Source organism: Theropithecus gelada, chromosome 11 (assembly GCF_003255815.1).
Source record: "Theropithecus gelada isolate Dixy chromosome 11, Tgel_1.0, whole genome shotgun sequence".
Lineage (NCBI taxonomy): Eukaryota > Metazoa > Chordata > Mammalia > Primates > Cercopithecidae > Theropithecus > Theropithecus gelada.
This window is the reverse complement of record NC_037679.1, coordinates 21713843-21741248: the sequence shown is the minus strand read 5'-3', so window position 1 is coordinate 21741248 and position 27406 is coordinate 21713843. Positions and strand designations below refer to the sequence as shown.

The 27406-nt window shown below is 35.5% G+C and overlaps 1 protein-coding gene across 5 annotated transcripts in view; it reads right to left on the bottom strand.

Moving 5' to 3' along the window:
• Window positions 1-2084: 2084 nt before the first annotated feature.
• The window catches only part of MON2 (MON2 homolog, regulator of endosome-to-Golgi trafficking), a 135823-nt gene continuing 110501 nt past the window's right edge, over window positions 2085-27406 (bottom strand). For 3 of the 5 annotated variants that reach the window (XM_025402510.1, XM_025402513.1, XM_025402514.1), the window contains 6 exons: window positions 25543-25733; window positions 18210-18270; window positions 16045-16168; window positions 11003-11210; window positions 8375-8457; window positions 2085-3655 (listed from right to left, as the gene is read on the bottom strand). In XM_025402510.1, coding sequence (XP_025258295.1) covers window positions 3492-3655; window positions 8375-8457; window positions 11003-11210; window positions 16045-16168; window positions 18210-18270; window positions 25543-25733 — 831 coding nt within the window. In that variant the 3' untranslated portion in view covers window positions 2085-3491. Of the gene's footprint in view, window positions 3656-7602; window positions 7664-8374; window positions 8458-11002; window positions 11211-16044; window positions 16169-18209; window positions 18271-25542; window positions 25734-27406 lie in introns of all 5 variants that reach the window. The other 2 variants (XM_025402515.1, XM_025402512.1) reach the window with 2 other exon arrangements.

Here is a 27406-nt window from a genome sequence, read left to right as displayed (position 1 = left end):
CAAAAAAAAAAAAAAAAAAAAAAAAAAAAAAATTAAAAATGAAAGCAAATGAAAAGTGGTTCTCTCTAGGCCAGACTTTTATGCCTTTTGTTTGTTTTGGAACCTAAAAGGCTCCTAATAAACAGTGTTACAAATGTATACAATAAAATTAACAAAACCTTAACACTAGTTATAAAGAAAGCTTGGCCGGGCGCGGTGGCTCAAGCCTGTAATCCCAGCACTTTGGGAGGCCGAGACGGGCGGATCACGAGGTCAGGAGATCGAGACCATCCTGACTAACGCGGTGAAACCCAGTCTCTACCAAAAAAACCACAAAAAACTAGCCGGGAGAGGTGGCGGGCGCCTGTAGTCCCAGCTACTCGGGAGGCCGAGGCAGGAGAATGGCGTGAACCCGGGAGGCGGAGCTTGCAGTAAGCTGAGATCCGGCCACTGCACTCCAGCCTGGGCGACAGAGCGAGGCTCCGTCTCAAAAAAAAAAAAAAAAAAAAAAAAAAAAAAAAATACTAAAGACATTACAAAATGATGTATTTTTTTTTCCCTTGGCAGTGGTAGCATCATAGGAAACTAAGAAGTAATCTATGCAAGTTACAATTAGTTTATTTCCTTTATAATGGACAAAATGGCCAGAAAAAGACTTTATTAATCATACAATTGGTGGCATATGCCTGCTGTCCAGCAATATGAATAAGACAGGCACTGGCAGTGACAACAAGTGATGATGTGAGGCTTAAAACTCATGGTATTGGCCAGGCGCAGTGGCTCATGCCTGTAACATCAGCACTTTGGGAGGCCAAGGCGGGCAGATCACCTGAGGTCCGAGGTCGAGACTAGCATGGCCAAAATGGCGAAACCCCATCTCTACTAAAAATATAAAAAAATTAGCCGGGCATGGTGGCATGTCTGTAATCCCAGTTACTTGGGAATCTGAGGCTGGAGATCGCTTGAACCCAGGAGGCAGAGGTTGCAGTGAGCCAAGATCGTGCCACTGGACTCCAGCCTGGGTGACAAAGCGAGACTCTGTCTCAAAAGGAAAAAAAAAAAAAAACTCATAGTATTTCTAGTAAGTATCACAAAGGACATTTTTACTACTGTTTAAAGGGCTGGTTATAGACTCAATTGTGCCACAAAATGATCTTATCTTTGAGAGCCTCCTTTTTGAATCTCCTGGCATCTAATAATTTTACACACCCCAGTTCTTCCGGTCACTGAAGAACTCAATTCATATTAACAAGGCAAGGACGATGTGTTCCATACTAGCAATCAGAATATTTTAGAAAATGCAACCTAGAGGAATGCTTGACTCAAGGGAATGAATTACTGTAGTGACTCTTGGAGGGTGACAGGAAATATTCTGGAGGAAAAGCCTGTCAAATTATACTACCAAGGGGGCCACCCACTTGCTTCACACTAAGACTGGCATTACCTTCTTATATGATATTAACACGTTCACTATGTTTATGTTTTGAACTGTAGGGCATGGTCCTGATAAAGAAAGCTTTGGTTCATATAAATGTATATTGCATATACTTCACTCATATTTAACTATTTAATTATCTTAATTGTAACTGATCTGTTATTTCTCAAGTATAGACCATTTTCCTTTGAATAAATGCATGGCAATATTTTCAACATGTTACCGAATTGGTACCCTACCCTTGGGTTATTCTGTTTCAATGCTTTATCAGTGATTATGTGGATTTTTCTAATCCTCAATTTAACATACCCAAATATAGAAAATAAGTACATAGCTTGAATGATTATTTTTTACAACTTTAAGGAAAATGCTGAAAGCAGAACTTATGAAATGCCGTATTTTACCTTAATTTTAGGTGAAATAATAAAATAGAAATTCAGTAACTCATGTAAATAAAAAATATCCCCTCAAATAAAGACCTTACCACATTACAGAAAATAGTACAAATTAAATAATTATACAAGTATAATAGCCTCAAAACTGTATCTCAATCATGACTCAATTCTAATATCTTTTTGCAGTTTTATGATTATTCTGGAGAAGCTGAAATTTATAAATTCTATTAAGATCAAAGACCTTCCAATACACTAAAATAATACCGAGACCATTATGATTTCTTATGAATAATCATTGTTTTAAACATCTTTGTGTCTTCACATAAATTATGAAAATTTAACTCAGAAGAAAAATATTATAATCCATAATCCATTAAATAAAAAATACAGTGAGCTAGGTCAAAGTCAGTATTTTAAGAAATAATTAAGGTATTGTACTCAAGAGCACTTTTTTTTTCACTAGGATAGGAAAGTGAAACATAATTAGCATTTTACTCCATGACAGCAAGTTCACTGCACTTCTAAATGTTTGACTATCTCCAAAAATACACTTTTCAATGTTTTATAATACACACATATTTTATACTTGTGAGTTAACATAGGTATTTTTCTTGAGAAGACATTACAAAATGAAGTGCTGATATGAACAAAACCTCACAGGCAAAATTTTAGAAAATCTGAAATCATCTTGCCTGGGTCATAATTCAAAGACAGTGACAAATGTTGTTAGGGGAAACAAAATCAGTAGAAATATAAAATATGAAAAGTCTTTAAAATCCAGACGCAAATATAAAAAACAGACAGACTTCAGTGAAAGCTTGGATAGCTATTTAAAGAAATGAGGTATGATGAAGTCATAGTGCTACAATATGTATCTATGTATTAAGAACCTATATTTCAAAGTTGCAAAATCAGCAAATCATAAACTATTTGCTGCTGTGTTCACATGACCTTACTGGTCAGATGTTTAATGGTCACTAATAATACATTTAAAATAAGCATGAAGCTAACTGCATGATCATATGGTGAGCTTATCCGCCACATAAGAAGGCAAATTATAAGTAAAAATGTAAGCAAACAATTTTGTATTAATAATAAATAGAGCTTTAAGCATTTAACATTATCAATACTTTTAAAATTTAAATAAATGCAACTATTTTATACAGAACTGTACCATTTATTATACACACAAGTAAGTTCCCTTTGTTAACAAAGGCTGGTTATAGATAATATGGAATGTTACAGTACCATCTTGCATAAAATTCTAGTACAATTTTGTACTTGAAAAAGGGTGCAAAAACACCAGCCTAATAAATCTGACTGAATTGAAATGTCTCTTCTTTCTTTTTAAAAAGTACATCATTAACCACATACACCACAAACTGTACATAAGCTCACTTTAAATCAACAATTGGAGATATGATAGCACGTATATTGTAGTGTTAATTATCCCTCCCATCAGTTTAATTTATTAAAGCCTTACACTGCTGTTCATTCAGGAGCCTTTGTTGATGTGCAAGCTTGTAATATGAATTACTGAACTTAGGTAAGTACAATTTAAAGGAGGCCAATGACAGCTGCCAAGAATTATTTGCAGTAAGAAATGTCCTTCTCACAGAAGACTCACTTAGGAGCAAACATTTTTTAGAATATCTTCCTTCTTTCAAATATATTGTAGCCGGTCAAGATTCTCCATTTTGAACTCTGGATGCTGGTGGTTGCATGAAATCCTTAAAGGGAACTAGTGCCTCTTTAAGTGCAGAACAGACTTCAGAAGAAGAGCAGGTGATGCATTCTACTAAAGTTGGGTATAAGGCGATTACTTGTGCCCAGGTATTTCCATCAACTGTAATGCAAAAGTATAAAACCTCAAAAGGGTAGAATTAAATAGCAGACATTATTCAATTAACAGGAACACAATCCTTTAAACTGAATGTAAAGAAAAAATTTTGAAATACGAAGATTCTACAAGCTTGTATCTTTTTATCTTTTTAATTTTTCAAAGATTTCCTGCTATATTTAATAAGGTATAGGAAAAAATATATGTTCAGTGTGCAGTCATCAGTAACAATAAATTTGATAAAGTACATTTTAAATGGTATTTCAATTTGCAAAGGCTCTGAAAGCTAACAAAGCAATTCAGAATAATCCAAACTTTGGCATTTTTAATATAATTGCCAGAGGATGTAGTGTACGTTTCAAGAATTAGAAACTTTCAGTTGTCTGCTAAAAGTAGAAAGCTTTTGAAATACAAAATATGTTTAATGATTTTCCCAGTAATATCTTTGATGTTACTTTTAATTACAAATGGTCACAAACAGATTCATTGTTGTCTTGTACTGTTTGCTAATCTTTAATGTATATCATTAGATGTAGACTTGAGTGGGGAGGAACCATGTCTGCCTTCTTCACCACTATCATGAACAAATAGTACAGCTGAATGCTATTGCTACTGAATGGGCAAAAGTGTTACATCCCAATTAGTTATATTTTCCTATAAGTATTGTGCATAATGTTGGGCATCCAATATGCAAGATTTTTTTTAGACTTAGATATTTTTAAAATTTTGTGGGCCGGGCGCGGTGGCTCAAGCCTGTAATCCCAGCACTTTGGGAGGCCGAGACGGGCGGATCACGAGGTCAGGAGATCGAGACCATCCTGGCTAACACGGTGAAACCCCGTCTCTACTAAAAAATACAAAAAAAAACTAGCCGGGCGAGGTGGCGGGTGCCTGTAGTCCCAGCTACTCGGGAGGCTGAGGCAGGAGAATGGCATAAACCCGGGAGGCGGAGCTTGCAGTGAGCTGAGATCCGGCCACTGTACTCCAGCCTGGGCGACAGAGCGAGACTCCGTCTCAAAAAAAAAAAAAAAATTTTGTGAAACAAGTCTCAAATCTAAAAGGCATTATACTATTAAAGAAAAATAAATACTACGTGTAGAGAGCTTTGATTCTGTTTCTCACTACAATTTACTGGATGTCAATTGCCTAAAATTCTTTCTGAAATAAGGCAATGATGGGTGTCCCTGGTCAAGTCATTTAATTTCTCTTTATCTTACTTCTCCCACTGTAAAATAAAGAAATGAGTTTCTCAAACTAGTGTTCCTCAATTTAGTTCTTAGGAAAAAGCTCCTGATAAAGTAGTTTGGCAGATGTTTCGTATCTCTCACCTTTTGGAGACAAAGTCTTCATATCAATTTATTAAGGGCTTGTAGTAAAAGAACAAATTTAACTTTAACCCAGTGTTCCCAAATTCAATTATGGAGTTTTTTTCATCCAATATCTACTGACAACACACATCATCAATGTTCATGCCTTAGTACATATCTTGGAAAAATGCTATACTGTTAATTTAACCTCTTTTCCCAAACAGGGGCTTCCTCAGGGTGGGTGTGATAAGAAACGGGGAACGGGGCTGATGGGTATTGCTGAGGGTGAGGAGTCAGGCTGGAGTTGTTCTGCTTTTCTCTGTTTTAATATGTTGGGAATTCACATCACATTTCATTTGTAAAAAGAATTTTGCTGCTTAACAGAATACAAAAGTCTAAAAGCCACTGTTTAAGAAGTTTTAAAAAGTCTGCTTCAGTTGTCTCCTGTGAAACTTTACACTAATCATTTAACAAAAGATTAGATAGAATGAAACCTGTCTAGGTTGTCCCAGATGGAGAGTCACTTGACCAAATTAACCCTTGGTTTATTACGGTAAAACACAAAAGTACGTTAAGATGACATCTTAAACTCAAAGGAAGTAAGTCAAATTTCTTAAATTAAAATATGTTTTAGGCTGGCGTGGTGTCTCACGCCTGTAATCCTAGCACTTTGGGAGGCCAAGGTGGGCGGATCACCTGAGGTCAGGCCTGGCCAACATGGTGAAACCCCATCTCTACTAAAAATACAAAAATTAGCCAGACGTGATGGTCCCAGCTACTCAGGAGGCTGAGGCTGGAGAATCATTTAAACCTGGCAGGCAGAGGTTTCAGTGAGCTGAGATTGCACCACTGCATGCCAGCCTGGGCAACAGAGCAAGACTCTATCTAAATATTCATTTGTGTACAAAATTCATTGTGTACAAATATTCATTTGTGTACAAAACAGGAATGGGGGAGTATTAGAATATGTGCTTTGTATTTAGAAAATAAACTTCTGCAGGGATCCACAAACTAATAAAAATGGTTGTCTGTGGTAAAGTAAGAACTGGGCAGATAAAGAATAAGGAAACGATCATATTAAAACTTTTCCCTGTATATCACTTTACAGTTTTGGATTTTTGGACCATGTGTATGTATACTACCTATTTAAAATTTTAAATAAAGATCAAGCAAAATGATGAAAACAAAATCTCGGCTGGGGGGCAGTGGTTCATGCCTGCAATCCCAGCAGTTTGGGAGGCGAAGGTGGGCAGACTGCTTGAGCTTAGGAGTATGAGACCAGCCTGGCCAACATGGCAAGACCCTATATCTACTGAAAATACAAAACAGTTAGCAGAATGTGGTAGCACGTGTCTGCAGTCCCAGCTACTTGGGAGGCTAAGATGGGAGGATTGCTTGAGCCCAGGAGGTCAAGGCCGCAGTAAGCGTCGATCACACCATTGCACCCCAGCCTGGGTGACAGAGCGAGAGCCTGTCTGAAAAAAGACAAAAAAACAAAAAACTCCCCAAACAAAAATAAGTCTAACAAATGCATCTTTTCTCACAAAAAAGCCTCGAAACAAATAAGGAAGTCATTCTTTTTCTTAATAAAGCTTACCACAGCGTCCTAAAATGTTGTATCATCTTATATGCTTACATTCAAATTTTTACTTCATAGACCCAGAGACATAATTCAAACTCTATTAAACAATTTTTAAGATTCATTTAGTTAAATCATCTATTACTACAATGTCTTATACATATAACCTTTTTACTGAGTTTTTGCTTCCTTTTCTCCCTTTATACACGTTCTGGTTCTTCTTTTAAAAAAAAAAAAAAAAAAAGATGGGGTCTGACTACATTGTCCAGGATGGTCTCAGACTGCTAGACTCAAGCAATCCTCCCACCTCAGGCTCCCAAAGTGTTGGGATTGCACGTGTGAGCCACTGCACCAGCCCAGAACACTATTTTAGGAAAACCCAAATCTGAACTCTAATAGGATAAATTCAGGACATTGCCCCAGGCTTTTTCTTAGAAATTCCATCCCTCCCTTTGGGTTGAATAAATACAAGTGTACTGCCTCTTAAGATTTAGTATAATATCCTTTCTAGGCCAAAGTACCAATGGGTGAATTTTAAGAAAAGAAAAATACATATTTACTCCACTTATATAATAGTTGACAGGAATAAATATCCTACAACTCATTCATTAATTTACTAGGAATCTCCTTTTTTCTTGGGTATTGAAAGTAATGCTCCTTAAAGTGCCAATCTGCTACAAAATAAGAAGCTTTTGCCAGAATGTAAACCAACACGCTGCTTTCTTCTTTACCAATGTCTTCCTGTATAAAAAAAAGTCAGCTGAACCAAGCAGTGTGTTTAGTGACACATCTGATTTATATTCTGATGCCAGCTCACTATTTTGTCCCAGACCAGTAACAAAACTGTTGAAGCCAATCAATGGCTGGTCCAACAAACCATACTTTGAAAAGCAATGTTGTAGAGGATTCAAAATAGAACAAAACATAGTCTGAAAATCCTCTCAAAAAATCTTAACAATGTAAAGGGAGATGAGTCATGTACATGCATAATTGTAATACAAATAGAGTGCTTCAAGACAAGTACGCATAAAAAAGCTTTGCATTCAATGAAAAGATGAATTATTTACCTTTAAGAGATTAAAAACAAGGTTTAAAAGTAGGGTGGTATTCCAAACAGGTCGATACAAGCTGGATAATGAAATAAACAAAAGGTTGGGAAAATTTGGGAAGATTGAGAATTTTAGTTTAGTGGAGAGTAGGGGAAATGAAATCTATTGTGGAAAATGAAGTGTGACTAGAATGGAGTCAGAGTGCAGTATTCTTTGCAACTTGGTAGGAAACAGTAAATGAAAAATACTTTTTTGCTTTGAGAGGATGAGGAAATAAATGATCAAAGCCCTACTATAGAAAAATCATTTCTGGCTATCATGTAAAGAATGGACTGGATAGGAATGAATAACAGGGCAAATAAATGAGAAAGAATGATAAAAATGATTCAAAATTATTTATACAGTTTGTATCTATAAAGTAAATCAGTACAAATAGAAGATAAAGCCCTTTTCCATCTCTCCCCAAATAAGTCAATGATCTACATTAAAAAATATATGAAATATGGATTGTTCTTGCAATACCCTGACTTCAGAACAATTTAGTAAAAAAAAAAAAAAAAAAAAAAAAGTCAGGTAGACTGCCTCATAAAAAATGAAAACATTACAAATTAATTTTACTTAATTGACATCCTAATGGACTTGATGTTTTGTTGTCATAAGAACTGGAGAAAAGAAGTCTAATGACTGTTATGTTCCTATAATTCAGTTAAATTAATAGTAATACAAAAGTCCATCACAAATAGAACATAAATGCTATGAATTTAAAATAACTGAGTTTCTAAGCACTTACCATTCTCAGGCTGAGTTTTCTTAAGTGAATCAATAAGAGTACTGACTGCTTTTAAAACAAATATAATTTCTGTTACTTGTTGCCTAAAAAAGAGATAGGAAATCATTTCCATTAAGATTTTAAAGTTACCAGGTGTGTTTGTTTTTTAAACTAAGTTTGTGCAAATAGATGAATTTTTGAAAAATACTGAACACAATACAATGCAAGGTTAATGTTAGTTTTAAATGCATATAAAAGTAAAAATCATTTTATTTATATGTACTTCAGTGTGTAAATCAAATTTGTAGTTATTCTTGCCATAACTTATCAATTAAGAAAGGGGTGGGGCAATCTACTCATGAAAAATTAAATTTGTAAGATATTTCACATTACTTAAAATGTTTTATTTTTATTTATTGATTTTTTGAGACAGGGTCTTGCTCTGTCACTTAGGCTGGAGTGCAATGGTGAGATCACAGCTCACTGCAGCCTTTACTTGGGCTCAAGTGATCCTCCCACTTAGCCTCCTGAGTAGCTGGGACTACAGGTGCATGCCACGTTGTGTGGCTAATATTTTTTTTTTTTAAGTAGAAACAAAGTCTTGCTATGCTGCCCATGCTGGTCTCGAACTCCTAGGCTCAAGTGATCCCCCTGCAAAGTGATCCTCCTGCCTTGGCCTCCTAAAGTGCTGGGATTACAGGCATGAGCCACTGTGCCCTGCCCTTAAAACATTTTATAATATATGCTTTTAAAACTTCTCTACAAGTTTTTTTTTTTTTTTTTTAAACTAATTAGTACTAAAAGAGCTTTGCCAAAGTTTAAATGGAAACAAGACTACTATTACCACATGGCATATATTTTACCATGCTGATGAAAGTATATTCAAAATTACAATGGTACTTATTTAACTTTCTAATACTACAAACAAGAAACATGCTGGAAATCAATCCTAAGGTAGCACTATTTGGAGACATTAGCAATGAAGAATGAACTTGGAGTAAAGGGTCAACAAGAGTAGCTTGATTCCCTTCTTTCTCCTCACAGAAACAAAGCTCTTCTGGTCTATGGCCCGCCCTCATCCCTCCCCATTCCTGGTGTGCATCTGTGTTATTGTACAGATAAGACTTTTCTAATACCATGTCAGGGTGCTATTTCAAGACTTCCTATTGTAAGCATTGAAGTATTTTATTGTGTTGCAATGTAGCTTTTTAGAAAACAATTTAATGATACTGCAACAAACACAGAATGATACAATATAACTTCATAGGACAATTATAAATAAGGCTCAATTTAAAGGTAGTTGTTAAAAAGTAAAGACTTAGAACATTAAAAAATAAAGTGAAAGTTTTCTTCTGAAATCAAATAATATTTTATAATATATAAATATATTCTAACAATATTCCACTCAAAACAACCTTATTACCACATTTCCAAGTATACTTCAGAAATCAATTTTCAATCATGCCCATAACCAAATTACTAACATCTGTCTTTGGAGTGTTTTTGTGTATAGATTTGAGTATGAGAAGTTATAATTTATGTTCTAGAAATTCAAAATACACTGGATTCTAAAAGAAGAAATACAAATAGCTAATATGCATTGGTAATTAAAAAATGAAAGCAAACTACCATATGACTATTTTTCATTCACCAAATTAGAAAAAGATAAATGATAAACTGGCAAATAATTTTAAAATGCTAAAAATTGAGGAAAGGGACATTGGGAGAATGTAAATTGGTATAAATCTCTGTTGGGAAATTTGGTTAATGCATATCAAAAGCTATAAAATGTCTGTGTCTTTTGACAGGTCAATTCCAACTTCAGAAATTTATTATAAGTAAATTAAAATGTGCACAAAGATTTAATGCTGGTGATTTGCCTCTCTAGTCCTACCTTATGAGATGGCAACAATGATTTTTGTCTTTCCTGACTTTGATAACTATGTTTTCCCATGTTATTTTCTGTTGGCTTCATTTGCTATGTCTTAAACTCTAATTTCCACATTAAAAAAGTAGATTTGCAACCTAACTCAAATGTATGACTGCATCCTTTGTTGAATTCTGGTCTGTACTCCAACTCTGATTAGCCTTGGCTGACCAGGAGAGCCTAGTGCCCCTTCCACTGACACAGGTTGAATAGATGAGAAATAAATCAGTTTAGGTCCATGGGCTTAATTAAGCAGATTGGATGAAAAGAAGACCTAAGATCAGGCTAGCTGACACAGAGAGAAACCTGCAAATGACTGTAAAACAAACTAGGATATTCCTAAAATATGATTTATGATTTTCACTATAGAGAAATAATATCATGTGTTCATACAGATCCACAAGTCCTTATCTGGAAATCTCTGGAAGAAGATATATTTTGGAATTCAGTTTATTTTTTTTTTAATTCAAAAAGGTAATTTGGTACCTATGTATCATATGTTACATAACCTCCATGATGGGTCTAAAAAAGTACCCCATAACAAAACATGTTAATATGTCTACAGGAAAACCTGTGAATATTTACACCATATAGGATAAGCTTATAAACAACTTCAGCTTAGTTCAGATCACTTACAAAAATACTTGCTTTTCAGAATTTTCCTTGTTATCAACAATTAGTACAACAATACATTTATTTCTTTAATAAAATGAAATATATACCTTGGAAGAGGGCATTTACCACTTAATCTTTCATCCTCTATATAGCGATGTAGTACATCTTGGGACCTCTTTAAAAGCACTGAGAGTGCCATTCGTGAGATGTAGCCTTCTTGAGGTGTTGTGACTTTATTACTGAAGGAAAACTGAAGCAATGTTTCAAAACACATTTTAGAAAATTCCTCTCTCAAACGAATATCAATCTCTGCTTCTGTAAAATTAACAAATTTTGATGGTTAATAAAAGTTAAATCAATGAGCTTTAATGATAACAATGCGTAGCAAACTAGGAATAGAGGGAAATTCCTCAATCTGGTGAAAGGTATCTAGAACAACCTATAGCTAATAGCATACATATAGTGAAATTGTGTTGTGTGTGTATGTGTGTGTGTAGAGAGAGAGAGAGAGAAACAAATTCTCCCTCACAAGATCAAAAACAAGGCAAGATCCTCATCACTTCTATTCAACATATTTCTTGACTTGGTCTTTCTATACTATAAAACAGCACTATAAAATATACTTCACAATAGTTTTTCATGCGGTCAAACTTGCATTAATCTCTTTTTCTCTCTTTTTCCCTCTCCCAACAACTTCTTTCCTGGAATGTGACCTCTGCTCCAGTCTGGCAGTTGCTCTCTAGACACGCTGTTCTGCCATATCCTGAAACTAGTCTTTGCCATCACCCTGGAAATTGTTTCCATTATCTCTTGAGTTAGATCCCACTTCCAAGATCTCATGCCTTCTTTTTCTCCTTTTTTTTTTTTTTTTTTTTTTTTTGAGACGGAGTCTTCTCTTGTTGCCCAGGCAGGAGTGCAGTGGTGCAATCTTGGCTCACCACAACCTCCGCTTCCTGGGTTCAAGTAATTCTCCTGCCTCAGCCTCCTGAATAGCTGGGACTACAGGCACGTGCCACCACACCCAGCTATTTTTGTATTTTTGGTAGAGTCGGTGTTTCACTGTGTTAGCCAGGATGGTCTTGATCTCCTGACCTTGTGATCCACCCACTTGGCCTCCCAAAGTGCTGGGATTACAGGCGTGAGCCACAGCGCCCAGCCTCATGCCTTATTTTTCCTTGGTTTACCACTTTGTTTTTACAGAGCATATTTTGAAGTAGCTTTCTGAGAAAGAATGAATGAGAAGTAAAACTTTTGAGAGCATGTACCTCTGAAAATGTCACATATTATGGTACTTAAAAAGGTACCCTGCAGCATCAGCATTACCAGAAAACTTGTTAGAAATGTAAATTCACATGTCGCCCAGTCTTACTGAATCAGAAATTCAGGGGTACAGTTCAGCAATTGCTTGTCCTCTGGTTGATTATGATGCATGCTGAAATTGGAGAATTACTGTTTTACACTCATACTTGGCCAACAGTATGAGTTTTTAACATGGAGCTTCCATGTTAAAAGTCCTTTCCATTTACAACTGCTTCAATGTCTTTTAGCATCCAATACTGCCTCTGAGAATTCCAATGTCTGTTTGTGTGTGTGTGTGTGTGTGTGTGTGTGTGTCTGTTTTTCTTTTTATTTTGAGACAGGGTCTTCACTCTGTTGCCCTGGCTGGAGTGCAGTGGCATGACCTCAGCTTACTGCAACCTCCGCCTCCCAGGTTCAAGAGATCCTCCCACCTCAGACTCCCGAGTAGCTGGGACTACAGGCACACACCTGGCTAATTTTTGTATTTTTTTTAAGTAGAGACAGGGTTTCACTGTGTTGGCCAGGATAGTCTTGAACTCTTGACTTCAAATGATCGCCCATCTTGCCCTCCGAAAGTGCTGGGATTACAGGCATAAGCCACTGTGCCTGGCCTCCAATGTCTTTTGTACTGAACTTTTTTTTTTCTTTCTGAAATCTTTTAGGGTCTTATCTTTATCCCAGGTATTCTGATATTTCATAATGACATGCCTGATTGTGGGTCTTTTTTCTTTCACTGTTTTTGGCACTATTTTTAATCCGGAAGTTTTTTTCTTCAGTTCTTCAGTTTATTTCCTTGATAATTCCTTCTCCTAGATTTTCTTTGTTCTCTCTTTGTCAGATGTTAGACTCCTTGGATTCATTTTACTTCTCCTTTCAACCTTTCACTAAACTTGTCATCACATCTTTAGTCTCTATGAGTTCTTTCTTGTTTTTTTGTTTTTGAAAAAGACAGAGTCTCTAGTCTGTCACCCAGGCTGGAGTGCAGTGGCGCAATCACAGCTCATTGCAGCCTTGTTCTCCTGGGCTCAGGTGATCCTCCCACCTCAGCCTCCTAAGTAGCTGGGACTACAGTCATGTACTATCTCGCCCAGCTAATATTTGTATTCTTTGCAGAGATGGGGTTTTGCCATGTTGCTTAGGCTGGTCTCAAACTCCTGTGAGCCTCCTGCCTCGGCCTCCTAAATGCTGGGAGCCACCGTGCCCAGCCTTCTTTCTTTTTCTACTGCTCCTTTTATGTAGCATTTTAAAATTGTTTCATTGCTGTAGTCTTTTATCTCTTTGATCATCCTAACCGTAGTTTTATGCTTTCAGTGACTGTGCATTTTATCTGTTTCCTCCCAATGTCTTTTACTCCCTCTTCATTTGTTTTGGTCTTTCTCTTTTGTGTTAGAGAATTTCCTCAAATGTCTGTGAGCTCTGACTATCAGATCATACTTAAAAGCAAAAGGCCAATCATCACTGGAACCTCTATGTTTACAGGTTGGCCTTGTTTAGCAAGGAACCATTTTGTATGTATATGTTTAAGGAAAACTCCAAGTTTTTTTTTTTTAAATGAAAACTACAAACTTTATTTCTCAACATATGCTCAATCAAGTTCAAGACACTTTTGTAAGCGAGGATACCAGCCATTTAGTTTATCTGTAAAAAACTGAGGTCCTGGGAATTTAACCATGTCAATGCTATTTTTTTTACACTATTAACTGAAGAAAAAGGCTGTCCTTCAATGGTATGTTAAGATCCGAAACAAAAATAAACCAAAAGGAGCCACATTACAACTGTAAAGTGGATGCCTAATGATTTCCCACTGAAACTCTTGCAAAATTGCCCTTGTCTGATGAGAGGAATGAGCAGGAGCATTGTTGTGGTGGTGAAGGACTCACACGTGAAGCTTTCCCAGGTGTTAGAAAACTCCAAGTTAATGCTGAGAAGACATGCGTCATATGGCAAAGTCACTGAAAGAATGTCCATGCACCTTTCTTGTCTTGGTAAATTTAATACTATAAATAGCAAGATATATTATCAGAAAACTGCCAGGAAAAGTATACTTGGTAACTCAACAGCACTTATTTAACTTTGAACATTTATGCCTAATTGTGAATATTGTTCTTAATGTGTATTTTACTAAAAATTAAATATTTTCGCATACTCTTAATAATAAAAAGTTTGCTACGTTAAGATAAATGGGCTTTAAAATTTTCCCCCTGAGATTCTCATCTTTGCTAAACTCGTACTTTACCAGGCCAGTTTTAAAAACGGGGCTAAAAAAAAAACCTAGTATGTGAAGTAAGCAGTATGAGAGACATCTAGTGGTCAAACTGTACACATAAATGCTCTTTAAAATGCGCAGCACAAAATAGGAGAAGCTAGTTAAGGCTCTAGTAAATTCTGAGGATTAAGGATCTGCATGGCACAAATTTATAGTTTTGGTTTTTTTTTTCTTTTTTCGTTTTGAGACAGTCTTGCTCTATCTCCCATGCTGGAGCACAGTAGTGTGATCCCGGCTCACAGCAACCTCTGCTTCCCGGATTCAAGCAATTTTCCTGCCTCAGCTTCCTGTGTAGCTGGGATCACACCTGGCTAATTTTTTTATTTTTAGTGGAGGCAGGGTTTCACCATGTTGGTCAGGCTGGTCTTGAACTCCTGACCTTAAGTGATCTGCCCATCTTGGCCTCCCAAAGTGTAGTTTTAAAATCATATATACATATATATGAGACAAGAGTCTTGGTCTGTTGCCCAGAGTGCACTCTAAAATGCAGTGGTTCAATCATAACTCTGTCCTCTCAGCCTCCTGGGCTCAAGCCATCCCACCTCAGCCACCTGAGTAGCTAGGACTATAGGCATGTGTCACCATGCCCAGCTAATTTTAAAACTTTTTGTAGAGATGGAGGCAGTCTCACTATGCTGCCCAGGCTGGTCTTAAACTCGTGGCCTCAGGCGATCCTCCCACCTTGGGATCCCACCTAGCGATCCCAGAATGCTGGGATTATGGGCATGAATCACTGCACCTGGCTGATGCCACAATTTAAGACTTGAGCTCAGGTTTAGAAAAAGAGAATTAATAACAAACAGTAATTTATATATCAGTTCCCAATTAAGGCAGCATTACATCATGAAAAGAAGCATGTAGTTCTTTTTTAAACATGAATTTGGCCTCTAGTCCTAAGATTGTAAGCAATTTATTTTTTCAACCTTTCTAAATCAATTTTCTTTCCTGTAATATGGTCGTACCTATCCTCACAGAAATGTTGTGAGAAATGAGATAACATTCTAGCACAGTATCTTGTACATAGTTGGCACTGAGTAAATGTTAATTCCCTTAAAAAATGTTGAGGCATCTTATTTTTTTAAACAAACTCTGTAATTTATAGTCCTGAGAAGATGGTATTAATATCTCCATTTTAAAGATTACAAAACTGAGACTCAAAAGTTAATTGACTGCTAAGTGGCAGAATATACATTCATATTTTTATATTCCTTTCCAATCTATGACTTCACAAAACTGGTAAACTTGTGTCAGCCTGCAGTGACATCCATGGATTCCACAAAGTGCTCTGCAATTTAATTCTTCACAGTTTGCAATTATGATATTTAAAAGATTTAGTTCAGTGTTTCTGATCATGTATCAGATTCCACAGAATAGAAACATGGAATAAAAACATTCTATTCCACAGAATAGTCACGTCATAACATTTCTCCTCATAAAGCTTAGTTCTATATTACAATCCTAAAAATCACCTTACCATTCTTCAGTTTACATTACCAAAATCATAGGATTGAACATTTCTACTGTCAGTTTCTTCAAAAGTACTTCAATACTTTTTAATACTTAAAAAAAATTAAAATAACATACCTGTAAATGAAGATGACTGAGAATGTATTGAGCCCTTGTTAAGCATTGTCATTATTTGACCAACAAATTCCTTAGGAATAAAATTGGCATAAGGTAGTATCTCATTGCTGATAAGCTGAACTACCTAAAACAAAAGGGGCAAATGTAAATGTATTGTTTTCCTTGAAAGAGACTGACTAAAATAATTTCTAGAGTAAAATTTAAATTTTACTTTAAATGAAAATCAGTTAAAGAACTCTCCTTTAAAGAAGTACACAAACATTTTAATGTTAGCATACAGGATGACTACTAATCTGTTTCTCTCATCTGTCTTAGTAACTTTAATACAAAATAGTACCATAACTGTTTACTATTTGGACAAATGTTGATCTTCAGCATGATAACTGCAAATAGGGCTCTAGAGAAAAATAGTCAGCATATGAAAATTTACCCATGTTAGAATTAAAATATTCAAAATAGGATTAAGAATAACATTTAAATCACTTTTTATAACCAAAAACTACCAGCTGTAAGAGAAATTAAAGTTATATTCATTTTTGTCAAATAGTTTATTTCTAACAGGTAGTACGTTATTTTGTCCTTTAAAGTCCACAAGAGCTTTAATACAGTAATGGCACAAAAGGCAATATTTTGTTTCCATATAATGCCTATGCATTTTAAATGTATATTTTATTGATTTATTGATTTGTTTTTGAGATGGAGTCTCGCTCTGTTGCCCAGGCTGGAGTGCAGTGTCGTGATCTTGGCTTACTGCAAGCTCCACCTCCCGGGTTCACGCCATTCTCCTGTCTCAGCCTCCTGAGTAGCTGGGACTACAGGGGCCCACCACCACACCCGGCTAATTTTTTTTTTTTTAAGTAGAGATGAGGTTTCACCATGTTAGCCAGGATGGTCTTGATCTCTTGACCTCGTGATCTGCCCGCCTCCGCCTCCCAAAGTGCTGAGATTACAGGCATGGGCCACTGCACCCGGCCAAATGTATATTTCGGTTCCTCTATCCCACTTAAAGAAAAAAAACCTCCCAAACCCTAACCATCAACAAAAAAATCCACAACCACAAGAACTGCTTATTTAAATTCCATTTACAATCCTTAAAATATATTTCTTATTTTTTTACTTTTTTTTTTTAGAGACAGGGTCTTGCTCTGTTGCCCAGGCTGAAGCACAGTGGTACAGTCGTAGCTCACTGAAGCCTCCAACTCCTGAGCTCAAGTGATCCTCTCACCTCAGTCTCCCGAGTAACTAGGACTATAGGTATGAACCACCATGCCCAATTAACTTAAATTTTTTTTTTTTATAGAGATGGAGTCTTGCTATGTTGCATAGGCTGGTCTCAAACTCCTGGTCTCAAGCAATCCTCCTGCCTCAGCCTCTCAAAGCACTAGGATTACAAGTATGAGTCACCATTCCCAGCCTCAAAATATATTCTTTTTTTTTTTGAGACAGAGTCTCGCTCTGTCGCCCAGGCTGGAGTGCAGTGGCGTGATCTCGGCTCACTGCAAGCTCCGCCTCCCGGGTTCACGCCATTCTCCTGCCTCAGCCTCCGGAGTAGCTGGGCCTACATGTGCCCGCCACCACGCCCGGCTAATTTTTTGTATTTTTAGTAGAGACGGGGTTTCACTGAATTAGCCAGGATGGTCTCGATCTCCTGACCTTGGGATCTGCCCACCTCAGCCTCCCAAAGTGCTGGGATTACAGGCTTGAGCCACTGCACCTGGCCTCAAAATATATTCTTTAAAAAACACTATTTGCTTTAAGAATTCCATAGGCTGTATATACAGATGATTAAAAATGGAAAAATTCAAGCAACTGATTAATTTGAACCAGAAACATCTGATATGTCAAACTGCAGAGTAAGCTCTCAAATACATGCCCCCTGACTGATGGATTTATTTCACTGAATCAACTCTTTTTAAACTTATTAAATGAAGTATTAATAAGTATTGGGACAACATGCACAAAGCACAAGACTATAACAAATCTAAGGAAGTCACTTTTAAAATGTCAGTCCTTTAAACATCAACATTTAACCTGTAAGAGTTTTAATGCTTTCAGTTTTAATCTTAACCTATTACTTTCTTCTTTCAGCAACTGTATAGTTAAAACACTTTTACTATTTGGTTTCAAAAATGGTCACAGGAAAACATTTTAAATAGCTTCCTTACCTCGACATCAATATTTTCATTTCTTTGAAACTCTTGAATAGAGAGATTATCTGGAGGTATGCTAAAAAAATAAACAAAATACTTGATTTTTAAAGATAAAATATTCCCTGCAAATACAAACAAAATAGATAAACAGTATTCAAATGTCAAAAAATTATGTCTTCCAACCCAGGTTGGGGCATTATTATTTATTTAGAAGAGTAATATTACAAATTAAAGTAATTAGTTTAAACAATTAAGCTAATTACAAACATGATACTGTAACTACAAAAACACTAGGTCCAATCTTGAACTAAATAAAATCTGTAGAACTAAACTTCTTTCGATATTATGAATGAAAAAACAATGAAAGGTAAAGATATATCATCTGCAGCAGAGCAGAAGTTACCATTGTGGTGTTACTTGAATTCACTTATATTGGTGGTTATTTAAGAGAGCCTTAGTGAAGCTGCTGAATTATTCACTCAGAGACAGTCCATTAGTCATTAATTTGTAACAAATACAATGGATTAAAGATCTTTACAATAAAGAGAGAAAATCTGTAAAGAAGAGGACTGATGCAGATTTTCTAAAGCAGAAAATTGTTCCAACAAGAACAAAGGAAATCAATAGTTCTGAGAGAACCAAGGTGGTGGATTCCAGACTGTGGCTCATAAGAGTGAACATTAAAATGGACATAAAGTTAAAAAAACAGCAAGATACTATTTAAAAACAATTGAGAATAGGATAGTAATAACTGTTAGAATAATGACAGCTAAAAAGTTAGACAGCCACTGTACATGAGCTTTATTTGTATTAATCTCCCATAGCAATTCCATGTAGTAATTATTACATAATCAACAGAAGAGGGAACTGAAACTTAGAATGCCAACTAATATGCCCGAGAACACACTTTAAGTAAATGACAAGGCCACAATCTAAACCTAGATTTATGTGATATTTGAGCCTACATTATTCTTTTTTATGTTGTAGATGTAAAAATAGTATTAGAACATTTAGGTTTAATATATACTTCTGTATATTAAGTATAATATACAATTTTATATACAGGAATATATGGGCATCAGACTGTGGTTTCATTGATTTGGACATTTTTCATTCAACAAATATCTACTGAGTACCAATTACTTTGCATCAGGTATTATATTCTTGGGTGTTCAAGATCTAGCTGTGAACAAGATAGACTCAGTCCATTTCTCATGGAACTTAGATTCTGGTGTCCAAGTCCTAAGCTAACTATAAATTGGTAGTAGGAACTAGAGGAAAAAATTGAAAGAAATTTACCCAAACCTGAACCAATCAGAAGAATTTCACAATCACTGCCATCAAAGCAGTTTCACAGACTATATCTGCATCTCTAGAGACAAAAGTTGTGTTTAATTTATAACCAAGGAAGGTAAGGGCTTAGTAATATTAAAAGATTCGTGATGATGGTGGAGGTAACTAAGGATGAGTTGATTATCAACAAAAAATGAAGAAGCAAAAAAATAAAATAATATTATTAGTGTGTATGTTTCTATATTATTAGTGTGTATATTTCTATATTATAGTTCAGTGTTTCTATATTGTTTCTATATTATAGTATGTTTCTATGTTATAGAAATATACACACTAATAATATTAATAATTTTAGTGTGTACAGCATGTGCTAAGGTATATTAGTGTGTTTATTTCAACACACATTAATAATATTAATACTATTTGGATCATATACCAGAAACACTGAACTAGATTTTTAAGATATCATATGATGAGGGAAGAGAGTAGCATATAAAACTAAAAACTGAATAACTAATAGTTATTTAATTTATAACTAGCAAACATCAAAAACATCGATTGAGCTTTAAAAATGCTGATTAACAGAATTTATGTATAAATTATAAGGGGCAATGGTCAATACTGCAGGTTACAAATGAGCCATGTAAGATCTTAAATTCCTTAAATTTGAAAACTACAGTAATCTTTAAAAATTTATTTTCACGAATCTTTCTTTAAAATAAAAAAGAGCCTTCAAACTGATAAAGTGTTATTTGTACTTTTTGTCAGTTCTCTCTGTATGACATATTAAAATTTTTGTTGCAATATAATCTACATATCATAAAATTCACCCTTTTAAAAGATACAATTTGGTGTTCCTTAGTATATTCATCAAGTTGTACAAACATCACCATTTCTTTTTTTTTTTTTTTTTGAGACTGAGTCTGGCTCTGTCGCCCAGGCTGGAGTGTGGTGGCCGGATCTCAGCTCACTGCAAGCTCCGCCTCCCGGGTTCACGCCATTCTCCTGCCTCAGCCTCCCGAGTAGCTGGGACCACAGGCGCCCGCCACTTCGCCCGGCTAGTTTTTTTTTGTATTTTTTAGTAGAGACGGGGTTTCACCGTGTTAGCCAGGATGGTCTCGATCTCCTGACCTCGTGATCCGCCCGTCTCGGCCTCCCAAAGTGCTGGGATTACAGCCTTGAGCCACCGCGCCCGGCCAAACATCACCATTTCTAATTCCAGAACATTTTGATCACCCCCCAAAAAAACTCTGTACCCATAAGGAATCACTCCCCATTATCTCCCTTCCTCCCACTCCTGGGAACCATAAATCTACTTTGTCTCTATGGATTTGTTACTCTGCATATATCCCATAAACAAGATCATACAATATATGGCCTTTTGTGTCTAGTTTCTTCCACTTAGCATTATGTTTTAAATGTTCATCCATGTTAGAGCATGCATTAGCACTTCATCCTTTTGTATGGCTGAAAAATATTCCACTGTATGAATACACTACATTCAATTTATCTATACAGCAGTTGATAAACATTTGGGTTACTTTCACTTTTTTGCTACTATGAATAACACTGCTGTGAACATTAGTGTCCAAGTTTTTGTGTGAACATGTGTTTTCAATTCTTTTGCACAGTCCTTTGTGATTTTTAATGTAAGGTCCACAGATCATTAATTGTATAACTTCCCACTCACCCATTGTGTCTCCTTTGATAACTACCATGTTTTGGTATTCAAAGTTGGCTGAATGAATTTCTAATAGACTTCAAGTGTTTACCAAATTGCAGTCCTTATGTTTTTCAACTTTGACTTTTTCTTTCTCTTAAACTGTTTACTTATAATAGCCCTCAATGACATGCAAAGGCTTTCTTTTCTTCTAGTTGATTTTATTTGTAGTTTCTGTGTTATTGTATTCCCTTGCCAAAGCATCTTGCAGATCAAAAAGGTTGGGGAATATTAGAGAGAGAGATATGTTTATTCTTAAAGTCTTAGAGTATATATTAATTAGGTTAAAGGATTTATAAAGGTACCAATATAAAAAATGATCAAGTATCAGTCTTATTTAAATTCATTAAGTCTTGCCATTCCAAGCAACATTCCAAAATAATCTTGCTACTGTTCAAATACTACTGATAAACTTCAGCTATAGAACATAATACATATGTGGCATTAAGTAAAGTTTAAAATCTAAAAGTTTATGACCTCCAAAGTTATCAGTCATTTAGAAAACAAAAACTAAGACAAAACCTGTTCTCATGAAACTGTGAAAATGTACATAGTTTTTAAGTTCTCTTAACACTGCATTTTTAGTATCAACTGACCAATAAAAGCTTTCCATTTGAGCTTTAAACTATTTTTGATCTATGAAACAAAAACTAAACTGGCTTTATCCAATATAAGCTGTAAGTTAAAAAGGCTGTTTAAAAACATTCAAGGACCTTTACAATTACTCTAACAAATAACTTTTCATCTTTCTTTTTTGAGACAGGGTCTCACTCTGTTGCCCAGGCTGGAGTGCGGTGGCACAATCACAGCTCACTGCAATCTCAATCTCCCGGGTTCAAGCAATCATCCCACCTCAGCATCCCAAGTAGTGGGGACTACAGGCACACGCCACCACACCTGGCTAATTTTAAAATTTTTTTGTAGAGGCGGAGTCTCACTATGTTGCCCAGGCTGGTGTTGAACTCCTGGGCCCAAGCAATCCTCCCAACTTGGCCTCACAAAGTGCTGGGATTACACACTCCGGCTGGCCTTCTTTTTGTCTTTCAAATAAAGAAAATAATGCCTAGTGATGGGAAAGGACCAGCTCATGATCAACAGAAAGTAGACAGCAAGTCAGAACCAGGTCACAGGTCTCCTGACTCTCAATTTAGTGTGTTCATCAACTACTCCATGGAGTAGAAAGCTTCAGTCTATAACTAGAATAACCATAACTTGGAATACTGATACTGTGTTACTTGAGAGCTGAATTTAGAAGTTTTATTATTTTTTAGCCATGAAAAGTAACTCCAAGCCTGGGCAACATGGCAAAATCCCGTCTCTACAAAAAAATACAAAAATTAGCTGAGTGTGGTGGTGTACGCCTATAGTCTGAGTTACAAGGGAGGCTGAGGTGGGAGAATCACTTGAGGTCAGGAGGTCAAGGCTACAGTGAGCCATGAACATGCGACTTCACTGCAGTCTGGGTGACAAATCAAGACACTGTCTCAAGTAAAATAAAAACAAACAAACAAAAACCTCCAAATTTAGAGCTAAATTTCTAAGTCTCAGTTATTTAGAGTTTTGGCCTTTAGAATTCTGCTTTAAAACATAGTTGTTTCATAGGAATTAACATGTATAATGTCACCTTTTCTAAAAGAAAGAAAAAACATTAATGACAATAATAGCGGTAACAAGCATTTTAGAGTACTTACATGCCAGGTACTATTCTAAGCATTCACTCATTTTAAGTGATTTAATCCTCAAAATAACCCTATAAGTTAGGCAGCATTACTACTGACATTTAACAGTGAGAAAAATGAGTCACTGAAAGGTTTAATAACTTGTCTAAAAAGCAGTACAAAGCAGTACTACTGGGATTTGAATCCAGGTAGTCTGGTTGCCAAGCCAATGCTCTTATCCACTATGCTGGCTGCTTCTTAAGTAATGTATTTTCCAACACACCAAACATATTCAAACCTTTAAGATAAGTAGAGCCATAATCAGGCAAAATATTTGAAATGAAATTATACAACTACATTGATACAAAATTATGTACAATACTATTATTTGGCCGTTGGTTCCAGTGTTCACTTTTCTATATTAAAAAAACTCTCCGGAAAACGAGATTTAATAAAATAAGAATAAAGTCCAGAAAGTGAAGAATATTTAATAAGAAACTCAAGAATAAGGAAGATGGCAGAAAAACTGTCTCAAGAAAAACAAAAACAAGCAAACAAAAACTTCTAAATTTAGAGCCAAAATTTTAAATGAAATTATACAACTGCATTGATACAAAATTATATAAAATATTATTTTACATAGAAAAACTTTTTTTTTTATATAGACAGGATCTTGCTATGTTGTTCAGGCTGGATTTGAACTCCTGGGCTTCAGCAATCCTCCCACCTCAGCCTCCCAAAGTAGCTGGGATTACAGGTGTGTCACCACATCTGGCTAGGGAAAGCAATACTTAAAGAAGTTTTACTCATTGCAAAAAAAAAAAAAAAAAAAGCTGATCTGAAAGCTTATTCAATTTGTTAATGGGGCATTACGCATATATAGAAAATTAGAAAATAAAAGGAAAAATTTAAATTTCTCAACCTATGTGCTTGACACAAATTAAGTGACTCAAGTTCTTATGTCTATGAAGGAACTCAAATTTTCAGAGTTATTTTAAAGATGAAAACATAATTTGTTTGAATATAGTTTATGAGTGCATATAATTTTTCCTTCAGAAACACAATATGCTTACATTGGTATCAATGTAAATGAAAAATATATAAAATAGAAAAATATATAAAATACAAAGTGAAAAATATATAAAATACAAAACAAAGTCTGACCACTTGCAAGACAGAAATTAGGATCACCTATTATTATTTTAAATTCTGAAATACAAGATAAACTTTTATAGGGGAAATGCAAGTTAATCTTCTGCACCCTAGAAATTTTCTTTACTGAATAATTAAATCATATTAGAATAGTAAAGAAAATTTTTTTCAGTTAATTCATTCTGTTGTGGACTCAATCATTATCCATATGCCAATGTAGTTTTTTCTTCAACTACATCACACCCGTAATTTAAGTGGTTTCAAACTAATAATGTTAAACAGTTATTTAGCAGTACACAGTATTATTCTACAATATCAAAAAATGATTGATGGATACAAACATTTAAAAAATTGGCCAGGCGCAGTGGCTCATGTCTGTAATCCCAGAACTTTGTAAGGCCGAAGTGGGAGGATCATTTGAGCCCAGGAGTTCAAGACACCTAGGCAACATAGTGAGACCCTCCATCTCTACAAAAAATTTTAAAAATTAGCCAGGTGTAGTGGCATGAACTTGTGGTTCCAGCTGCTCAGGAGGCTGAGGTGAGAGGATTGCTTGAGTCTGGGAGGTCGAGGCTGCAGCGAGTTGTGATCACACCGCTGCACTTGGGTCTGGGCAACAGAGCAAGGCTCTGTATCAGAAAAGAATTTCACCATTGTAACACAAAGGATAATTACTTGTGCTAGAAGGATTAAACAATGCCTGGTTATTACAGCTATTACAGACAAGTACACATTTAGTAAAAGGGCATGCTTTAGATCTGTCCTGCCCAACACAACTTTCTGTGATGATGGAATGTCCAATAATCTGCTCTACCCAGTGTGGCAGCTGCTAGTCACACATGGCAATGAGTACTTAAAACATGCCTAGAGAGACTGAAGAAAATTTTAATTTTATTTAAAGTTTGGTTTTAATTAGTCATTTGTAACTAGTGATTGCTACTGTACTGAATAGCACAGCTCTAGGTGGACCTCAGCAAATTCTTCATTCAAAAAACGTAGTCTGTGTTCCAATCATCGTACAGTAAGTAGTTCAGTGAGGGGTCAAAATAACATCCTAAATAAAAGCTTTAAATTAGATACCATACAATGAAAATTATTATTCCCTGACAAATCTAAACATCTTAAAGAGCTGATCATTATATTGCCACTCATCCGATTTATTCTGGTAATGCACTGATTTTCTAACATTGTTTTTCTCTTGTAATGCTCAATGGGCATCAAATTAAAAAATGAATCGTCTTAGTTTTATTAAGTTAAAATGCTTAAATATGATGCATTCGTATTGTTTTATATATGATATTCCTGTCTTATAACTAAAAATAATACAAAAAGCAAAAATCTCCATTGTTCATGGATAATGTACCCAATGGATAAATGGCTAATCCAGGTGTTTTTAATACAATCTAGCAACCTTAATAATCAATTACTTTGTTAATGAATAAAGACAACTGTTTTTAGAGCAACTGAAGATATAATGTGCCACTTCTTGAAAGATTGTCTTAATTTTTAAAATGAATGAGCTGACCTTTTAGTAAAGAGAAAATCTTCAAAAGTATTGGCTAGTTCTGGCCACATACTGTCAAATTTTCCAGAAGAAGCATGCTGCCGGGCAACAGGTAGCCCAATAGAAAGAACTTTGAGGAGAGAGGATACTGCTAGTTTCCATGTGCTTTCAGAAGGGCAGGAATACTTCAAACTGAGAGGAACCCTAAGAGTCTGAAAATAAAGACAGTTTAATATAAGCATTAATTAAAACATACACACACAATTTTAATTACGTAAGAAAAACTACAGCAGAGAAAAAAATAGCATAGGTATTTTCATCTTAAAAAGGACTGTATTTTCATTTAAAAAATGAGGTTATTTCCCAGAAAGGTCAATTCCCAGAAAGGTCCTCAAATACTGCCTGGAAAGATGTACTTTTAAATCCTATCTCTATCTTATAAACAATGAGCCTAAATAAATAACATTTTTGAATCTCAGTTTTTCATCATTAATAACAGGGATAGTATCCGAACAGTTAAGAGTAGGAAACACAATTCTGTAGCTTTTATTAACCTGACGTTATGGAATTAGAAAATTCTGGCTGGGCACAGTGGCTCAAGCCTTTAATCCCAGCACTTTGGGAGGCCAAGGCAGGTAGTTCCCAAGGTCAAGAGATCAAGACCATCTGGGCCAACATGGTGAAACCTCATCTCTACTAAAAATACAAAACTTAGCTGGGTGTGGTGGCACACACCTGTAGTCCCAGCTACTTGGGAGGCTGAGACAGAGAATCGCTTAAACCCGGGAGGTGGATGTTGCAGTGAGCCAAGATCACGCCACTGCACTCCAGCCTGGCGACAGAGTGAGACTCTGTGTCAAAAAAAAAAAAAAAAAAAAAAAAAAAAGAAAGAATGAAAGAAAAGAAAAAGAAAATTCTGCCATATTTCTTCCAGCAAAAAATAATTTGGCTGATGTGGATATCCCATCTGCAAAGGGTCAATATTGCTTATACAGTCATCTGCCACATATATAGGTTAGACCATATAGCATGGATGTGAAGTAGGCTATACTATCTAGGTTTGTGTAAGTACACTATGCTGTTCAGACAACGATGAAATGGCCTAATGATGCATCTCTCAGAACATATCTCAGTCCTTAAGCAGTACATGACTGTATTTTCCAACTAATGGTGAGGGAAGAGTAAACACAGCATAAAATGTCAATACTTTGAAGTTGTATGTTCTATCTGTAAAATTATTTGAATTTTATATCCTACTCTAATACTTTTGTGTACTTTTTTCCTTCTCCAAATAGTTCAGTAAAACTGATAATTTAAGATTTGACCATTGAGGGTACAGGAGTAGAGCATTTGAATTATGTACAATAACTAGATATATAGTGACTAAGTATAGTGACTTATATTTTCAACTGATCAACTTTTGAGATTGGTGGCTTTTATTCATTAAAAGAACTAATGTGGTGGTTCAGAATGAATTTCTCTGATCACAGTTCCATCTGGCAATCAGAACACTAGACTGACCAAAACTTCATAAAGAACTAACACAGAGCACCATTGACAAACAGTTTTGGCATACTGTCAGGCAATTTGCATTAGAGTAAAAATTCTGCTTTTACATAAAAATTCTGGTCTAAGAAAGAGTAGAAACATTTTCATATTTCAAGGATATAAACCAAGTATCATCTTCCACACAAATTATTACTGAATACTCACACAGTATACATATTAACCATTACATATTAGCATGAAATATGCCTTCATTAACAGATAATTAGCACACCCAGAATCTATTTATCCCCTTCCCCTCCTTCCACCTCCATATAATCCATGTGCTTTAGGAGGAACTATCCCTACTTCCAGTTTGGGAATTCAGGCAAAGAGATGG